General features: G+C 43.8%; 1 protein-coding gene across 1 annotated transcript in view; it reads right to left on the bottom strand.

Moving 5' to 3' along the window:
- The window catches only part of FARSB (phenylalanyl-tRNA synthetase subunit beta), an 81,697-nt gene that overhangs the window by 4,192 nt on the left and 59,308 nt on the right, over positions 1-18,197 (bottom strand). The window contains exon 16 of the mRNA XM_068280559.1: positions 16,877-17,029. Within this exon, the coding sequence (XP_068136660.1) occupies positions 16,877-17,029 (153 nt within the window). The remainder of the gene's footprint in view (positions 1-16,876; positions 17,030-18,197) is intronic.

Below are 18,197 nucleotides of genomic sequence, written 5' to 3' on the forward strand. Positions count from 1 at the left end.
TCTTTAAAATACTAGGGACCTTAGCCAATTTAATAATGGCCAACACCTGTTAGTGCACGCCTGCCGCATGCGCGTGCCCCCGCCACGTGCGTGTGCACATGCCCGTCCAATCCCCTGGCTGTCCTGCTCGGATCCCAACAACTGCTGTCACTGTGGCACATGCACAGTAGCGCAGATGCAGGGACACACACGGGACGCAGAGACACTTATTATTATACTTTATTAGATAGGATTTTATAGAATATGGCTGCCTGTAATGTGCTTAGAATCCATGAAATCGGGCTTAGGCAAGCCAGACAAAGCCAGCTTCATCCAGATTGAGCCATCCAAGATGTGCCAGAGCAGCGAGCACGAGCAGCAGCAGACATTTTAGGTACATGCAGCCTGACTGCATAATGTAAGTTCTCTGCCTGTGACCACCTCACTCCCAGCCCCCCCCCCCCCCCCATCACTGCTGAGGCCTCCAACCCAACTAGGCCAGGCCTGAGCCCAGCACACTAGGTATGAGGCCTCTAGCCACACCCCACTAAGCCTGAGCCCAGCCCACCATTTTTTTAAAGAAAATAAAATCCCATGCATGTGTCTGCTAGCTTTCTTCTACAGACATTAGTTAAGTCTGAGTTCCCCTCAGACTTAACTAATGCAGCCTGATTGGATGAAGCCTCTTTCACTCCTGTTTTCCCCTCCCACACCTCTGTTCCTCCCTGATTGGCCAATATTTCTCATGGAGAGACAATGCACTTTCTATAGTGAAGGGCGGCAGTGCATACACAATCAGGCAGAGGAGAGTAAAGGAGGAAATTACATCAGGATTGGATTCAAAATAGCCACACTTAAAATGGGAAATGGCAAGAAGGAGTTTCTCTTTTTTTACTGTAGAAAAATCACTAAAATCAAAACGTGGACAGTGCAATACATATGTTATGTACGTAGTGCAAGTATTTATCTACTTATATATGTGTTTTTTTCTAAAATAGTATGGCTGACAGCTCCTCTTTAAAGAGAACCTGAATTGAGAAGATCTGGAATCTGCCATATTTATTTCCTGTTAAACAACACCAGTTGCCTGGCAGTCCTGCTGATCTCTTTGGCAGCAGTGTGAATCACAGACCTGAAACAAGCATGCAGCTAATTGGGTCAGACTTGGATCATGTATGTATAGGTGTTAGAGGCAGTTGATCAGCAGGACAGTCAGGCAATACCCATTGCTCAAAAGGAATATACTAGACTATAGATCTAGACATGCATGTCTGATCACTAATTAAAAGTATAAGGGTTGACTTGTACTCGAGTCAGACCTACATTTCTGACTCAAAGCCTTCGTAGAGCGCTGCGCAGCAGCCAGCATGATTGCTCCCCACCCCAACACCTATTGCTTGGAAAACCACTACTTTGCATATCTTACTTTAGATATTAGAAGGTTTTAGTGGCATCCATTGCCTTTGGGACACTAACATTGTTTACCAACCAATGGCTGCAACACTGAGGACATGAGCAATGTGTGCGCTATTAGTGACATTTGCAACAATTTACCCAGTAACAAGTGACACTTTCTTGATAAAGGAAATGCCAACAAAACAGAGGTCCGAAAGTCCTGGCCACAACAATTAACAAGGAAAGGGCAGGGGGAAAGATACTGCGATGCAGGGCTTACTAAGGAGGGGGAGTGGATCATTGCTATACTTGGGGACCTGGAGGAGTTAATGGCTGCACTTCAGGTCCAGGAGAGGTTAATTCCTGCAATACTTTATGCAGTGCAGTCATTAACTTGGCAGGGCAGACTTATACTTGAATTCAATTCAATACACGATCACCAGCATAGATTTGTTTGCAAAAAGTGCTTATATTGTCTTATTTCAACAAAATATGTATCCAATGTGCAATTGCACAGACACTAGCAAGAAATATAGAAATGACAAAAGGTTTCTACATACAATACATTGAGCAATGGTGTACAGCATACAATTTGATTTCAATAATAAAGGACAGTTATGCACCTACAACCCAAAGGTTGAATCCAGCAAAGTGGAACAAGTCCCTGATAAACAGAGGAGAAAAAAGCTGTTACCAAGTAACAGCGTTATTTCGAGGTAAAGACCTCTTGGCAGTGGCTGGATAGGGTCCTGGTTAAAGTACTCCTGACCCCGACCTTGGCCCCAATATTTCTAATAAGGGTTTTGTTACTGGTGCTGTGAGACTAGCAAACAGCACCATCCTCCCCCCTCCCGTGCCCCCTGTAACCCCCGTTCTGCTCGGTCATAATTTTCGACTGCGTAGAAAGTCGAATATGGGCGGGGAGGAAGTGGCAGTTCTTCCTCCCCTCTGCCCGTCCATAATTCAGCCCTCTCCACTTGCCGCTACAGTTCCCCTTATGATCTGCTGCACACAACACGCCACGGAGCTGCGATGTGTGCGGGCTTGTGATAATTGAGGTAGGATATGCTTCTGACCTCAATCACCACAAGCCCGCACATAGCGCAGCTACCCTGCACGCTGTGTGCAGTAAAACAAATACTTAACTATAGCGCTGAGTGGAGGGGGCGGAGTTACGGACAGGCAGAGGGAAGGAAGAGCTGCCACTTCCTCTCTGCCCATGAGTGCTCTCAGAACAGGGCCGCAGGGGTGCTTGAGGTGGAAGGATGGTGACAAAGCCTCCCCCTCTCTTACAGAGCCCTTGTCCATATCATGAACAAGGGGCTCTTCCCCACCTCCGGTGACCAGGAGAATGTGGGGGTGCATATGTCCTGGGGGAATTATTCGGAATCTGGAAGCTCCTTTAATAATGGGAACCCCCAGATGTCACGTTTGACCCTGTACTTATTTAGGGTTAACAAATGGTATAGTAAACTTTATTATGTGGGGAAAAAATGTTCTTCTGTTTTCTTCCATCACTTCTTTCGTCTTTTACTTCTTTCTTCCTTCTTAAAATCTTGATTGTAGAATCTTTGCTGATCATCACTACCTGCCACTCCGGCATCCTCAGGGAGGATTCTGATTGGACCTGAACCAATGGGGAGCCCCGCCACAGGCTTCAAAGATGCTTTACTACACAGCGACATGCATCCAAGCGAGGGCTGTTAGGCGCTCAAGTGAGGCTTTTTAGCACCTTGCCAGGTACCAACTAGAATAGGCTCAGGCAAAAAATCAGCATAAAGGGACAGGTAACATTTTTCGTTTAATGAGATAAACATTGCAGCCGCACATTCCTGTCACTTAGGTATCATTTAAGCAGACCTGAGTTTTGTCTAGTGTTCTGCTCGACTCCTATATCTGTGGAAATTCCAAAAACAAAATGTCAAAAGATGATTAAAAAAAAGTGGATGTGGGCAGTTTACAGGAGCACTTAATCATCCACAAAGGAGTTTTTGTGTGTGATAGGTGTACCCTCTAATATTGTCATCTTGAGCCGAACCCTAAGCCTTTATATTAGAAGCTATTTGCAGGATGACTTACTGGAAGGCTTCTGCAGGTGTATTACAGATTTCTGCACCTGCTGATACCAAAGTGTGGAGAATGGAATATTACACCCTCCACCCTCACTGACCTGCACCTTAGCAGGCTGGGTGGCACCTCCTGCTTCATTAAGCGTGTCCCTATTTACAGGAGCCAGCAGGCATACTCCTTCAGCCTGCACCTGTAACTAGCACTTTCCACCGAAAAATCCCAGAGCAGCTCTAAGTGGGCATGAAATGTTGGGAACGCTTTAAATAATAATTAAGAAGATCTAGTGAAACTTGGATTAGGGAAGTAATTGAGCTCGGAGGCAACCCGTTATGTTACACACAGCTGGAGATTTGCCAGACTGTAGATACTGCTTGATGGGTCATTACAGCTCCCTGTGGGGTCTCCTGTGTGCCCGACACTTTTAATCCGTTTTTTATATTGCATTAATAACGATCTTGTTTTTCTCTTATACTCCACCCATCTACCTGCTGTGCAGAGAGCACGCATCTGCTTTTACTCCTGTTACAATGGCTAATCGGTGTGTTTACACGCCATCAGCCAAAACATTAAAACAACTCCACTCCTATTGTATAAGCCCCCTTTGTGCCACCAAAACAGCTCTTACCCATTGAAGCACAGTATCTAGTAGCAAGACATTCACAGCAGATCCTTAAAGGGAACCTAAACTGAGAAGAATATGGATTTTTCCTTTTAAAATAATACCAGTTGCCTGACTCTCCTGCTGATCCTGTGTCTCGAATTAATGCTTTTGGCCACAGCCCCTCAACAAGCATGCAGATCAGGTGCTCTGACTGAAGTCAGACTGGATTAGCTGCATGCTTGTTTCAGGTGTGTGATTCAGCCACTATTGCAGCCAAAGATCAGCAGGACTGCGGGGCAACTGGTATTGTTTAAAAGGAAACATCCATATCTAGTTTAGATTCCCTTTAAGTCCTGTAAGTTAAAAGTTGTGATTTTGATGGATCCGGCTTCACTTTCCAGCACCTGCCACAGATGGACTCGCACGTAGCTGCGGCTGGACAATTAAAAGCTCCCAGATGTGTTAAAACGTAAAGCGTTCCAGAGCGTTAGGTTGTAACGCATCTGGGAGCTTCTAATCGTCTAGCCGCTGCGTTTTCCTGTTGGGTGAATTAGACCTACCGCTGCTTATCAGCTTCACACCGCAGCTTCCCCACCTTACGCCGCAGGTCATAACGCGTGCACAAAATCGGGTTCGTGCACGTGATTATATGTAATGTGAAAGAGGCCTAAGGGATCCAAAACCTTCCCTTTTCTTTGGTGAGTATGCAACTTTTTCTTTCATGGGCGGTTACAGGTATCCTTTAAGGTAAGGACATTCCCTTCAGCCACTAAGGACCTTTTCACATTAAAAAAAATAAAAATAAATAAAAATCACAAAACTCAAATGCAAATCGCACCAGCATATGTCTGATAATTTGACTATACAATTTTTACACTCCTATCCATACATGCTCCAAAAATGCAGCAGAGGTAGCGTTTGCATTTGGATGAGAATCGAATCACACAGATGGAAATAGTTACCAGGATTCTTATTGTCCTACTGCATATCTTACCGTGGCAAAATATACGTGATTCAAAAAGCGGATCAAAACGCGCTTGGCTTAAAGAGACACTGAAGCGAAAAAAAAATGATGATATTATTATTTGTAGGTGTAGTACAGCTAAGAAATAAAACATTAAGATCAGATACATCAGTGTAATTGTTTCCAGTACAGGAAGAGTTAAGAAACTCCAGTTGTTATCTCTATGCAAAAAAGCCATTATTCTCTACGACTTTCAAAGTCGTGGAGAGGGCTGTCTTCTGACTTTTATTATCTCAACTGTAAGTGAACACTTTTCTTTTTCTCTGCCAGAGGAGAGGTCATTAGTTCACAGACTGCTCTGAAAGAATCATTTTGAATGCAGAGTGTTGTGTAATCTGCGAATATTAGAGAATGATGCAATGTTAGAAAACACACTATGTACCTGAAAGTAAAAATATGAGAATATTTTCTTTGCTGCTAATCTTCTAGTAATTATTCATAGTACACAACCAATTCATTATATCATTTTTTTTTCACTTCAGTGTCTCTTAGTCCTAACAAGAACTTCCTTCTTTTTCAGAGTCTGATAAAGGTACACACTCCCCTCATCTCCTCACCTATCCTTGTAGGGCACAATCTGATATTTTTGTTATTAATGTATGGTTTTTGTAGGACAAGTGTACCAGTAAGGAATCTCCACCATACTTTAGACACTCATCTTTGTACTGCTCTTCACTCCTTGGCAAGCAACAGCGTTCTGTTACAGACAAATATATCAAATTTGATCTGAGAAGTCCTCCAATCCCGAGGGAGTTTTTTTTCTCTCTTGGTATACATTTTAAAAATACTATGCATTGCCTTACTTTTCAAAGTAGCTTTACACTTTACGGTATCTACAGAGCAAAAGTATGGAACAAAGGGTCCATAAACCAATCCTGACTTTTGTGTCTAGTCTAGTAATCTAGACCAACATGTACCAGTTGATGATGATGATGATGATGGTCATTAATACGTTAGGGGAACTTTCCTCTCTGAGTGCTGACATGTATCCTCCTGTATAATTAACTTTCTCCAGCTCTGAGAATGACTGAATGGCAGAACCTGACAGATGTGTCTGTGAACTGCGTATGAACAGATGTAAAGTTCAGCAGCCATGACGCTACTGGAGGACAGATACTTATTCCCCTAAAGCCATAGATGTCACCTTTTTTTCTCCAGAGTCCACTGGCCTGTGAATAATCAGATAATTACAGCTTCTGCAGACAGTCCTGTGACTTCTGCATTTGGACAGACAAGCCCAATTAACCCATAGCGTCCTGCCTGCCCATACTGCAGCCTTTATTGGAGTGTCACCGAGACAAGGCAAGAGTTAAGAGCTCAGGGCGCAAAGTGTCATTTGTATCGACTAATCTTTATCACATTTTATGGACAATTAAATATCAAAGAGAGGGCTCCTCTTATCTGATGGAATAATGCATTTCAGTTTCTTTCTAGTGTGTGCTTCAAGATGAAAACTGGGAAGAAAAAAAAATCTTTAGGGTAATATTATAGGCTTAGAACATACCTCGCCAGTCCTATAATTTGATAGGATGTGCGGAAGTGAAGGCTTACAGGCAGCAATTGAGACGCAGCTTTCAAGGCTAAAATCTGAGAAACACTTAATGTTTCTTTCATCTACAGCTGGGCTGCGCTGGTAACATCTGAAAGCTCCATCTGAGGATTGATGCAAATTCAACCTCGCGGACCTGATAATAAAGAACTTCATCCAATCAGGACTAAAGTGTTTCATCCACTTGGGACTATTGTAGTGGAGACTTTCTCAGCCTTTTGTCTGAAGGTTACAGCATCAACACACACAAGTAGTGTGAATGGGATTCAAAGTAATTTCTTAGCACAAAGCCATCCAAACAGACCAGTCATTTAGGAGAACAGAGTAAATTCAAACAAGATATCAAAGGACGTTAAAAGATACTATGGAGAGAGGAATAGGGAGGGTGACACTTTTATTCACTCATACCCTTGTCTAGCTGTTACACTGAAAGAGGTGTGCAGCTGCTGAAGTCAGGCGTCAGAGGTGCCTAGATAAACAATGGGAAAAGTTTGCTTTGTGGCAACTGATGCCAACATAATCTTCTTTTGCTGCATCTCTCTGGAATTGAGTAGATCTGCCCAGCAGATAGCTCGCGGGTTGTAGGTCGCCGCTCTCCTGGACGCTTGTGTTGCTAAATACGCCATTCTGCTATTTAGACTTTGTGCCTGTGATCAAGGCAAGACAAATAACAATTATATTGCACTTTTCTCCTGGCAGACTCAAAGCACCACAGCTGCAGCCACTCTATAGTAGCAGTTTTAGGGAGTCTTGCCCAAGGTCTCCTACTGAATAGGTGCTGGCTTACTGAACAGGAAGAGCTGAGATTTGAATCCAGGTCTTCTGTGTCAGAGGCAGAGTCCTTAAAGCGGTATTGCGGTATTGTCACCATAAAAATCAAATTTCCACAGCAACTGGTCTGAGTGTATAACGTGATAAAGATGCTAACCCTGCATTAAAAACTTGCAAAACTTTTTCTGCTGTTATGATTTGGAGTTATCACATACTTAAGGAGCACTGGCCCTTTAGTAGTCAGTGCCAAACAGTTGAATGCTGGGAGTCCTTTTTTTAATCTATAATATATTCCTCCTCTTCCATTTATTTCCCTTCCTGGCTTCTTATCTGAAACACCTCCGCTCACTTGTGTTTACAAGCAACTCAGCGATTGGAGTAGAAAAAAAAAAAAAAAAAAAAAAAAAAAAGTGCACTTCCTAGTATACACCTCAGTGGGAGTGTCTGAAGACTCTTGGAGGAGGGCAGCTAATGAATACATGAGCAAGAGAAAGGAGGGGGGAAAACAAGAGTCAGGGAGGATATGATGTCAGCATTAGCTTGGCAAAATGGCCACTGCCTAGAATAGGATTTTCTGCTTGTCCTTTATAAAATTCACAAAAATCATTACGTTGATAGCACAATACATCTGTTATGTAAATAAAAGTAGTATTTATCTATTTATAGATGTGTTTTATTTCAAGGTTAGCATGGGTGTTGCTTGTTTTTTGGTAATGACACCACACGGGGGGGGGGGGGGGGATGGGGGGTGTCACCACAATATCAGCCATATTGACCCTCCCTGATGATCTATTCAAGAAAAGGTAAAGATTTCTCTTGGGAAAGGGGGGGGGGAGTTATCAACTACTGATGGGAATGAAGCACAATTCTTGGTTCAAGTCTGTTCTTAGGGTTTTTTTTTTTTTGGTTTTTTTAGAAAATTCTGTGACTGGTGTTTTCTTGTATGCTTGCACAGAAATGTTTACTCAGCGATTAGCAGTTAGCGGCATTGCTTACTTTCTACCATTTAAATCAGAACCATTGAACGTGTAATTAGCAGTGCAGATTTCCATGTCAGAAATAGCAATGCCCTGGTGTTAATCATTTCATTGGATCATGGATTACAGACAGACATCCACTTTGTCTTCACATCTATCACAAATGATTTAGTGTGAGAGGGCTAATGCAATTCATAACAAGCAGTTCCTGGAGGTCTCAGGCCCGCTGATTATGTTCCAGTCCCCTAATAGAATAAGACAACAGCTAACACACAGCTTGGGTTACAAGGATTGCTCCTGTAAATCCAGCAACAACACAGCACAATTTAACTGTGATAATTTTTCACGGCCCCTGCCCACAGAGAGGCGCAGAGGTTGTGACCTGGGTCAGGTGTACACTCCCTAAGTGCGCTGGAGGGACAGAAGGTGCATGACAATCTCTGTAGCATTCATATGTTCATGGGCTCTAACAGCTGTAAACATATGGGGATCAGTGGGGCTAATCTACTATTCAGCAATGCCAAAGACATCAAGAGCTGCTAATGTGTATATTTACATTCCAGAACATCAGCAGTTCTTCTATTATTGTCTCCGGCGCCTGGTCATGCTAGTACCAGGGTTTGCAAACAGGTCACTGCATTGATAAAGACAACTTTGTACAATACTGGGGAACTGCATATGGCAGAATACTTTAGAGATTGGTCAGTAAAAACTGCATGCCAAAATGATGAGTGGTTCTAGAGACGGAGGCTACTTAAAGGGAAACTTAAGTCTGATAAAAAAAAAAAATGACTTTTACTCACCCGAGGCTCCCCTCAGCCTCCTGCAACTGAACGGTGCCCTCGCCGTGTCCCTCCGATACACCTGGACTCGCCGGCGGCCACTTCCGGTTTGGCCGTCAACGGCCGACAGGCTGGGAATGCGGCTGATTATTCGCGTCCCCGGCTGCAATAGCGCCCTCTATAATGCTATTGCGGCCAGGGACGCGGATAATCAGCCGCGTCCCCAGAATGTCGGCTGGTGACGGCCAAACCGGAGGTGGCCGCCGGCGAGTCCAGGTGTATCGGAGGGACACGGCGAGGGCACCATTCAGCTGCAGGAGGCTGAGGGGAGCCTCGGGTGAGTAAAAGTCATTTTTTTTTTTATCAGACTTAAGTATCCCTTTAAGGGAAAGTGCTTTTGCCTAATGACAATCCCAGCCATTCAGCAACGGAACGGGTATAAATGGCTAAGGACAAGTGCCACTAAAAATGTCACTGCTATAGGTGGCAATAATGAAAGCTGGAAATAGCGGCAAGGAATGCTAATTATGGCACCCCATAAATAGCGGGCTCCCAGCCACTAATAGTAGCTTTTACTATTGCCACCTATGGTGACAGGGGGTAGTGTAGGGAGAGGGGTGGGTGGTTTGGATAAGGTTAGGCATGGAGTTGTTAAAGTGGATCTCCGTTCAAAAACCAGTCAGCATTTTTTCTACGAGGAGAGAGGGGAGGCCAGGCACCGGAAGTGGAGTGATGCAGGGGCTTCGGGCCGGCTTTGTGGGACAATACTCCACAGGTAAATATAACTTTTCTTTACAGCTGCGCTGACGGGTTTTTAATTTTTGGATGGAGATCCACTTTAAGGTTAGAATCGGGGGGAGAAGGAGAGGGGGGGGGGTTAAGGCTAGGCTGCAGGGGGAGTGGTTAAGGTTAGGCAGCACCCAGGAGGGGAGGGGTTTTAGGGTTAGGCATAGGTAGAGTTCTGTGTGAGAGAATGGTCAGGTTAGGTCATAGCAAAATATGGGTAAAGATTACTGATATTTTACTATAGGACTTAAGTAGTAAAATATCTGTAATTGTACCGATATTCTACCACCGGCAGTGTCCAGCATTTTTATAGGTATCCATTCAGCAATACCGCCTATTACATAAAAGGTAAATTTCAGGGAAACTCTGGAATGAATTCCCTGTCATTACTGTGGACATTATATGGATCAGAGGGAATGGATGCATTACATGTAGCGATGATGGTGTATATGAAAATTCATGGAGATGTATGTGATCTGCGTTATCTGATGATCTATTAGTAAGTGTCTGATTTCTTGTGATTATTTCCTGGTTTAGCACATGATCAAAGCTTCACAAGTCTCTCTAAGTCTGGGTCGATCAATATACATATGTGTATAATTTAGCTGCATGGCAGTTCACCACTGGTGTGGGCTTCCGTTCCGCATGTTTGCCACTCACTATATGATTAGGTTTCAGGGGACTGTTCTGTCACCCCCATGCCGCTTAGAGGAATCCTCTAGTGAAATCTCCTTCCCATGGTCTAAATGTTACCTGCACATTACATTAACCCCTTCCAGTAACTGCATCAAACCCTAACCTCTCCCGTATTAACACATTCCTGATGTTTACTCATAATTGCTCGCCAAATGTAATTGCTTCCTGATGGCTAACCCCCCCCCCCCCCCCCCCTCTAACTACTTTTTCATGGTTAACCCTTACCGACATCCAGATGTGCCCCCCATCCCCCAATGCCTAACCCTAACCTCCTAACTCAAACCAATAAAAACAAATGTACCCCTTCACCTCCCCCCCCCCCCCCCCAAACCAATACTCACCTTCCAACGTTTTCACATGCTCTGCCAATTCCAAGCACCCAGTAGCAGCATTGTGATATCCTATGCTTCCTATGATCAGTCATCGACGCATTGGGAGCTGGTGCTGTGGAATTTGCATGGGCGAAAATTAAGCACTTGGGACTGAAATGTCCCAAGTTGGCACTTTGGCTTTGTACATGTAAATGTCAGTGCCCAAAATCAGCACCCAATGCTGATTCACTGCCATTGACTTCCCACCAGAGTGCAGGAACCTGTGCCACTATTCATGGATTCAACTCAGTACATCTGTGATAGACACTGTCAGTCAAAAAAAACAGTAACCACACTCAAAGCTGACCATTTCTAGGCCTTTTATTACCGGATTACACCAAACAGATACCCATCTGTCAGAACACTGACAAAACAAAACATGGTAGACAGCCTTTTTCACACAAGCTTGTTTGTGGGATGACGACCCATTGACATGAACAGTCATCTCAATGTTCAATGTCACTGCCTTACCACCACGTGTTACCTGCTCACAGTTTCAAAAAAAATTCTTGCATCGTTCATAAGCTTATAGAGGAGTTGGAGTCTTTGGAGCATGCAAGTGTACACAAGTACACAACAAACACTGTAACCCTTTAAAAAGTGGTATTGTGAAGTAGGAGTGTAATTTGCCTTTATTCTGTGAAATTGACATATTGTGTGTACTGCGCCTTTAAATGCAGTATTGTGGAACTAAAATGGCGCACAGAAAGAGAGGCTTAGTTGCTGAGATGGTCGCATAAACTGGTTGCTAAGGCGACCATGTACACAAAGTAGTGGAATCTTCTAGAAGCCCCACGCGGCTGGTCAGAGAGCGCAGCGCAGGCGCAGAGTGCGCGAGACCTAGCTAGAGGGAACTGGTTTTAACCAGTTTTCCCTCAGCGTGCCAAGTCAGTCAGGGGAGTGCTCTGAAAGAGGAAGGAACCGGCGGTGAGCGTGAGAGGAGGCTGAGGGAGACGGCCGCAGCAGTTACCCCCATGAGTCAAGGAGGGGACCCGGCGGAGACCCAGAGACCACCAGCAGAGAAAGGAGGGCAGCGGCAGCCAGGACAGACAGCTACCGGAGGCCAGAGGCGGTGTGTGCAGGCAAGATCTGAGCTAACATGGAGGGAGAGGGACTCTAGCAGTGCAGAGGAGTATGGGTCTCTGAGCCAGCTACAAGCCACAGTGTGTAGTCAGAGACGGGCTAATGTTCAGTGGAGGTTTGCTGAGACAGAAAGATAGCTAACCCAAAGTACTGAGAAGGCATATTCTGATCAATGTGGTGTGACTAGAGACTGCCTGTTTGATAAAGAGACAGAGACAATGTGATGATAATTCATGTATTGATGCAAGATAGAGCTGCACAGCCAAAGAAAAAGACTCTACTGCTGAATGTGTTAAGTGTGTGAGCCTTTCTGCCATCAGAAAAGTGATCAGCCTCCATCAAGCTCCCCTTAGAGCTGACACAGCCAACCGTTCGCAGTAATCCTGATACAGAGACATTATTCCTGTCAAGCTGCTTTCAAGTCCTAAGCTCAGATTTCATTTGTTCTTCAGTTCTGCAGTATTACTGAAAGTCTGATATAAGAAGTGAACCAAAGTGTGATGTGGGTATTACCTACGCGCACAGCCCGAGAGAGAGAGAAGGATAACAAAAGCCGTGGAAATAAAGAGAACTTGTCAGTGAGAGATAACTGAGTCTGTTAACCTGTCAGCATTAAAGAAGATAAGTGAAGAAGGAGTTTAATTGCATCTTGTGATACTGAAGTGTACTACAGTGAAAAGTGGAGCGACATCTGACAGAGATAAAGAGTCAACCAAGTTGGATTACAAGTTTTACAACCTAAAAAAATTAGAGCTTATTCAGCCTAGAGTTCAAATTGCATAGAAAGAGAGTTATATTGCAGGAGGGTGATATTGATGGTATAGCTGGGTACATTGGTCACTGTTGTGCGTTATTTTATTTACTTTTATTTCTCTAACCCTTTTTGATTATTTGATTTATTCTTTATTTTTGTTTGTTATTTTGGGAAGCCCCATTCAAATAAGTGGTGCTCAAGAGTATAGCGAGTTGAGATACAGTATAAAGAGTAAAAGCTTAAGAGATCTTCCGAGTAAAGTGAACATGCTTTTGGATGCCATATTGCCAACCAACAAACCGTGGAAACTGTTCAGTACCATATTGAAAAGAGTCACGAGTTCCCCAAGATTTTGCTGAGCAATATAGCTTGGACTTGGTTGAAAGGGACTGAGACTGTTTAGGAACTGAATTGCTCAGCAGACCTGTCCCTACCCATGCCCTTATGCCTCAGTGAATGGTACTGTGTTCAAATGTGTTATGCTGTAAAGTGGTTGATGATTGTAGAAGAAGATCTGTTGTAGCTCAAATTTATTTAAAAGTTATTGTTTAACTTAATCTTTTTATTCCGCAGCTTTTACCGGTGCACCGGCTGTGAAAAGGAGAAGATTGTATTATTTGACAAGTGATGTGCAAGGGAAGTGTATTTTGTTGTTGAAGTGTTACTGGTTGAGTGAAGTTACCAGTGACCACTGTTAGGTCACAAATAAATCCTTGATAATCGCATCTGAGTCAGTGTCTGGTGGATTCCTCTCAGCTGGGGCCGAGTGCTAACGGATAAATCGGGTTACAAAACCAGTAATGACCACCCATGTGTTCTACTGCCAATATTCCTCCAAGTTCCTATGCAAATTGTTTGCTATACAAACTGCCTGTTTTCTGACAGACAGATTTCAGTAAACAGTATAATAGGATAATAACTAAATATTTCTCATTACTCGCTCTGTTTCAGTTATCTAAAATTGTTACAGTGTGCGAACTTAGTTTACAAAATAAGATCAGATAATCTTATGATTTTTTTAACTAAAATAAAAGTGAAAATGTTATATCCCAAATGTAGCCACACTCAATTCAATTCAATATTAGTATTATAATTTTTAAAGAAGGGGTTTCCATAAGGTCGGCTTCATTTTTCAAATGTTTCTATGAAACAAGATTGAAAGAAAAGTTTCTGTACTGACCTTATTCTTTCTATAAATGGATACTTGTATATACTGTTTCTTTGAAACCTTGGATTGAATGGAACTAGGTTTAAAATGGCCCTAAGGTGAAAATACACTGATGAGATAACCAATTGTATTTATCCTCCTACTCCTAAAAATGTATTATTTTTAGATAGCCCGTGGTTTTATTTTATATTTAAACATTTACAAAGCAGATTGAATGTTTTGTTGTCTCTGCTCAGTGGCAGCCTATTAAGCGTCCCTGAGTGAAAATACACAAACTATTGACCTTTTCCTTTCTCACTCTGCTCTCAGAAGTTGCATTCTGCCAGGAAAACTTGTATGGCTGTAATTTGCTTATCACTGACGTTTACTATATTCCCAGGATCTTCAATCAATAGTAAAAAGAGTGGCACTCCACTTAAAGAGGGGAAGGATGGGTGCCTAAGCCTCAGCGGGTCCTCACACCTTTGGATCCCAGGTAGCTGCAAACACGATGGAGGCTGGCACTTCCAATAGTATTAAGCTCCTTTATTGAAACATGAATAAAAGCAATAAAAATGAAAGCAATAAAAATGGCCTAGCGGCCGCTTGGCCATTTTTATTGCTTTTATTCATGTTTCAATAAAGGAGCTTAATACTATTGGAAGTGCCAGCCTCCATCGTGTTTGTTGCTACTATATTCCCAGGTACAGACAAAGCTTCACTGCTATACCTGAAAATGAACTCTTTCATGCAGCAAGATGAAACAAATACAACAGCCTGGTTATGTTTACACTGTACATACACGTTTATCATATTGTGTCACATGTCACCTCAGGTACACTTTAAGAGCATACACTATTTGTCCAATCGGACTAACCCTATAGGTACAAAGGTAAAAGATAAGACAATGTAAGATAAAGTGTATCTATGTATAGACACCTCTAGAGCTTTTTTTTTTTTGTCTACTGCCGGGCCGGCTAGAAAGTATGGGGGGTTCTTTGCTTATCTTCCACCACTCTCACAGTGAAAATGGAGTGGGGTGTAGCCCCTCCCCCCTCATCCAGCATGGTCCACACAGAACTGTAATATCATAAGCTAGCAACAGACACATGCAACAAGAGGGCACTCAAATTCACACACTTATGGGGTGTTCATCTAATATATACAGTGCGTGCGTGCGCACGCACGCACGCACGCACACCTCAACTAGTGACCAGTTTCACCCTGAAGGGCTTCGTCAAGAGGCGATATACAGTAGTGCAGTGATATATTACATTATATACAATTCCCCCCACCAACTATACAACACTTTTAAGAGCACTTTGCAAGACAAGCAAACATTTTATGAAATTTTGATAAGCAAGCAACATCTTGATAACACACACACACACACACACACACACACACACACACACACACACACACAAGATGCATGTTTAATACAGGGAGTCCATGAGATACAAACAACCCGCCGATCCTGTCACAATTCGTTGCAAACTCCTTTGCTGTACTCCTGGAGCCCTGTGTGTAAATGCAGAGTATAGCACAACAGAAACTGTGCTCTTACCTCTCCTCCAGTCTAGTGCTGTTCTTCTGACTGCCCACTCACTGCTCAGCCTAGTGCCAGGCATCTCCTACCATGTGTAGCATAATTACATGCATAATGAAGCAGGTGAGGTGCCAACACTAGAGGGAGCAGGAGACAGGATGGTCATACAGACACAACACTGGACTCTGGCGAGGAGGTGAGAGCACACCTTCTGCTGCACTACAGTCTGCATTTACTCAATGGACTGGGGGAGCACAGGAGGGGGACGGGGCCAGATAGCAGCAAAAGGGGGGGCATAAGGATGCACAGGGTGACAGAGAGGCACAAAGGGGAACTGAAGGATGCACAGTGTGACAGAGAGATGCACCGGGGGGGGGGGGGAAGAAGTAGCACAAGGGGGTAGAATAAGGCACAAAGGGGGACAGAAGAGGCCATAAGGGAACTGAAGGAGGCACAAGTAGACAGAAGGGGGAAGAGGGAAACTGAAAGAGGAATGGAGTAACTGAAGGAGGCACAAGGAGACAGAAGGAGGAAGAGGGGGACAGAAAGAGGCACACTGGAACAGAGGGATGCGCAGAGAGACAGAGGTAGCAGAAGGGGACAAAAGAAGGCACAAGGGGACAAAAGAAGGCACAAGGGGACAGACGGAGGCATGGGAACAGAAGAAGCCACAAAGGGGGATAAAGGAGGTACAGGAACACAGAGGGAGGCACAGAGGGACACACGGGGGGCAGAGGTGGCACAGGGGGACTGAAGAAGGCACAAAAAGGTACAAGAGGAGGCACAGGGCAACAGAAGAAAGCATGGGGGGGGGGGGGTGAAAGGTAGCAGAGGGACACATTGGAGGCTGCCTGCAACTTACGCTATCCAGACCTTGAGATGTCTGCTCTCCAGGGACCGGCAATTCTGCTGCTTTTCAGGACACCAAACTTTCTGCTGCTGCACACACACACACACAACAGAAGCGGGTGATCACACACACATGGGAGGAACACCCAAGGACCAATGGAACTCCAGTTGCCTTTGCCTAAAAAAATGGAACCTGTTTTCCACTGTGCTTTTTAACTCTACATCATCATCTGTCTGTAACAATTAATCACTACCAGAATCAATGTCTAAGGCCAATTTTGGGGAGAGACAACTTCTCGGTATGTTTTGTGGATGTGGGGAGAAACTGGAGTGCCCAAAAGAAAGCCATACAAACAAACTCCTCACATATAATGCTCTGGCTGATCAGAGTTCTGGTGAATTTCACTAGTCTCCTCTGTAAAGCTGCACTCCGCTGAGCAGCCACAACAGTGCTACTCCAGGATACTCTTATGTAATGCAGTAAATGTCTTACCTTGGGAAGCCTTGATCTGGTATCCTTTCTCTGTACCAGGACACACAGATAACAACTGCATTATCCGATCCAGCAGCCCATGTATCACCTCAAAGCCGGGGTTCTTATTGTAGTACACAGCGCACAGGTGCCGGTGGTTACACGCTCCAACATCTAAGGGTAACAAAGATAACAAACTGTCTTAATTCGTTCTTCTTACATGTATAATGTATTACCAAATCACGTAAATATATTTTTCACAGTGTGTGTTGGTGTGTGTGTGTGTGTGTGTGTGTGTGTGTGTGTGTGTGTGTGTGTGTGTGTGTGTGTGTGTGTGTGTGTGTGTGTGTGTGTGTGTGTGTGTGTGTGTGTGTGTGTGTGTGTGTGTGTGTGTGTGTGTGTGTGTGTGTGTGTGTGTGTGTGTGTGTGTGTGTGTGTGTGTGTGTGTGTGTGTGTGTATCTCGTTATAGGAAACTCTGATATGGTAAACCTCTGTATATAATAAACTCAGTCCTCAGGTCCTAACAAACGCGTCTTTATAAATATACAATGTATGACCAATTCTGATATAGTAAACTTCTAATATAGTAAACTTCTGACAAAGTAAACTACTTTTCCTGGTCCCTTGGAATGTATTATAAAGCTATAAATGGATCTATCTATCTATCTACAAACATAACTAATCAGGTTATAGTGTAGAATACCTCTATTTTCCCTGGAATATTTATGTGGCATGTCCCAGGTGAATGTGGTGATCAAACACTAAACAATGCTTCACCAAATTACCAGCCACTAATGCTGGCCACTCTCATTATGACAGCCAATCACAGCTCCAACCGCCTGCTCAAAATATGTTCAGTCTGGAATTCCTTCATACAAAACAATTTTTGATAGGATTATATTAAGACTGTGCAGTCAGCGTGACATTTGTGGCCAGAGAAAACACAAGCATGTACATGTGTGCAGATCTGTGCTTGTCAACCAAACAAAAAAAACAAAAACCCTTTTTTGATCTCCACATCGTAAAATATGACCTTTAGAACACCTTTTATAAAAGGGGATTTATTTTGGTGGCAATCAGTAGCATAATTAACCTAAACTGGAGACCAGAATTGAGTAACTTATCACCAACTACTACTGTTACTGCTCACCAGAAAAAGTAGCAGTGCATAGAGCACTACTCTGGAAAACCTGAGGCGAGGAGTTTTACTTACCTGGGGCCTCCTCCAGCCCCCCGCAGACTATTAGGTCCCTCAGAGTCCTCCGGGTCCCCTCAGTTGTGGTGCTGTCCCTCCCCAAATGTGCGGTCTTGCACATTCTCAATTGTGCTCTTGCAGCCGGG

Source organism: Hyperolius riggenbachi, chromosome 4, assembly GCF_040937935.1.
Source record: "Hyperolius riggenbachi isolate aHypRig1 chromosome 4, aHypRig1.pri, whole genome shotgun sequence".
Classification (NCBI taxonomy): domain Eukaryota; kingdom Metazoa; phylum Chordata; class Amphibia; order Anura; family Hyperoliidae; genus Hyperolius; species Hyperolius riggenbachi.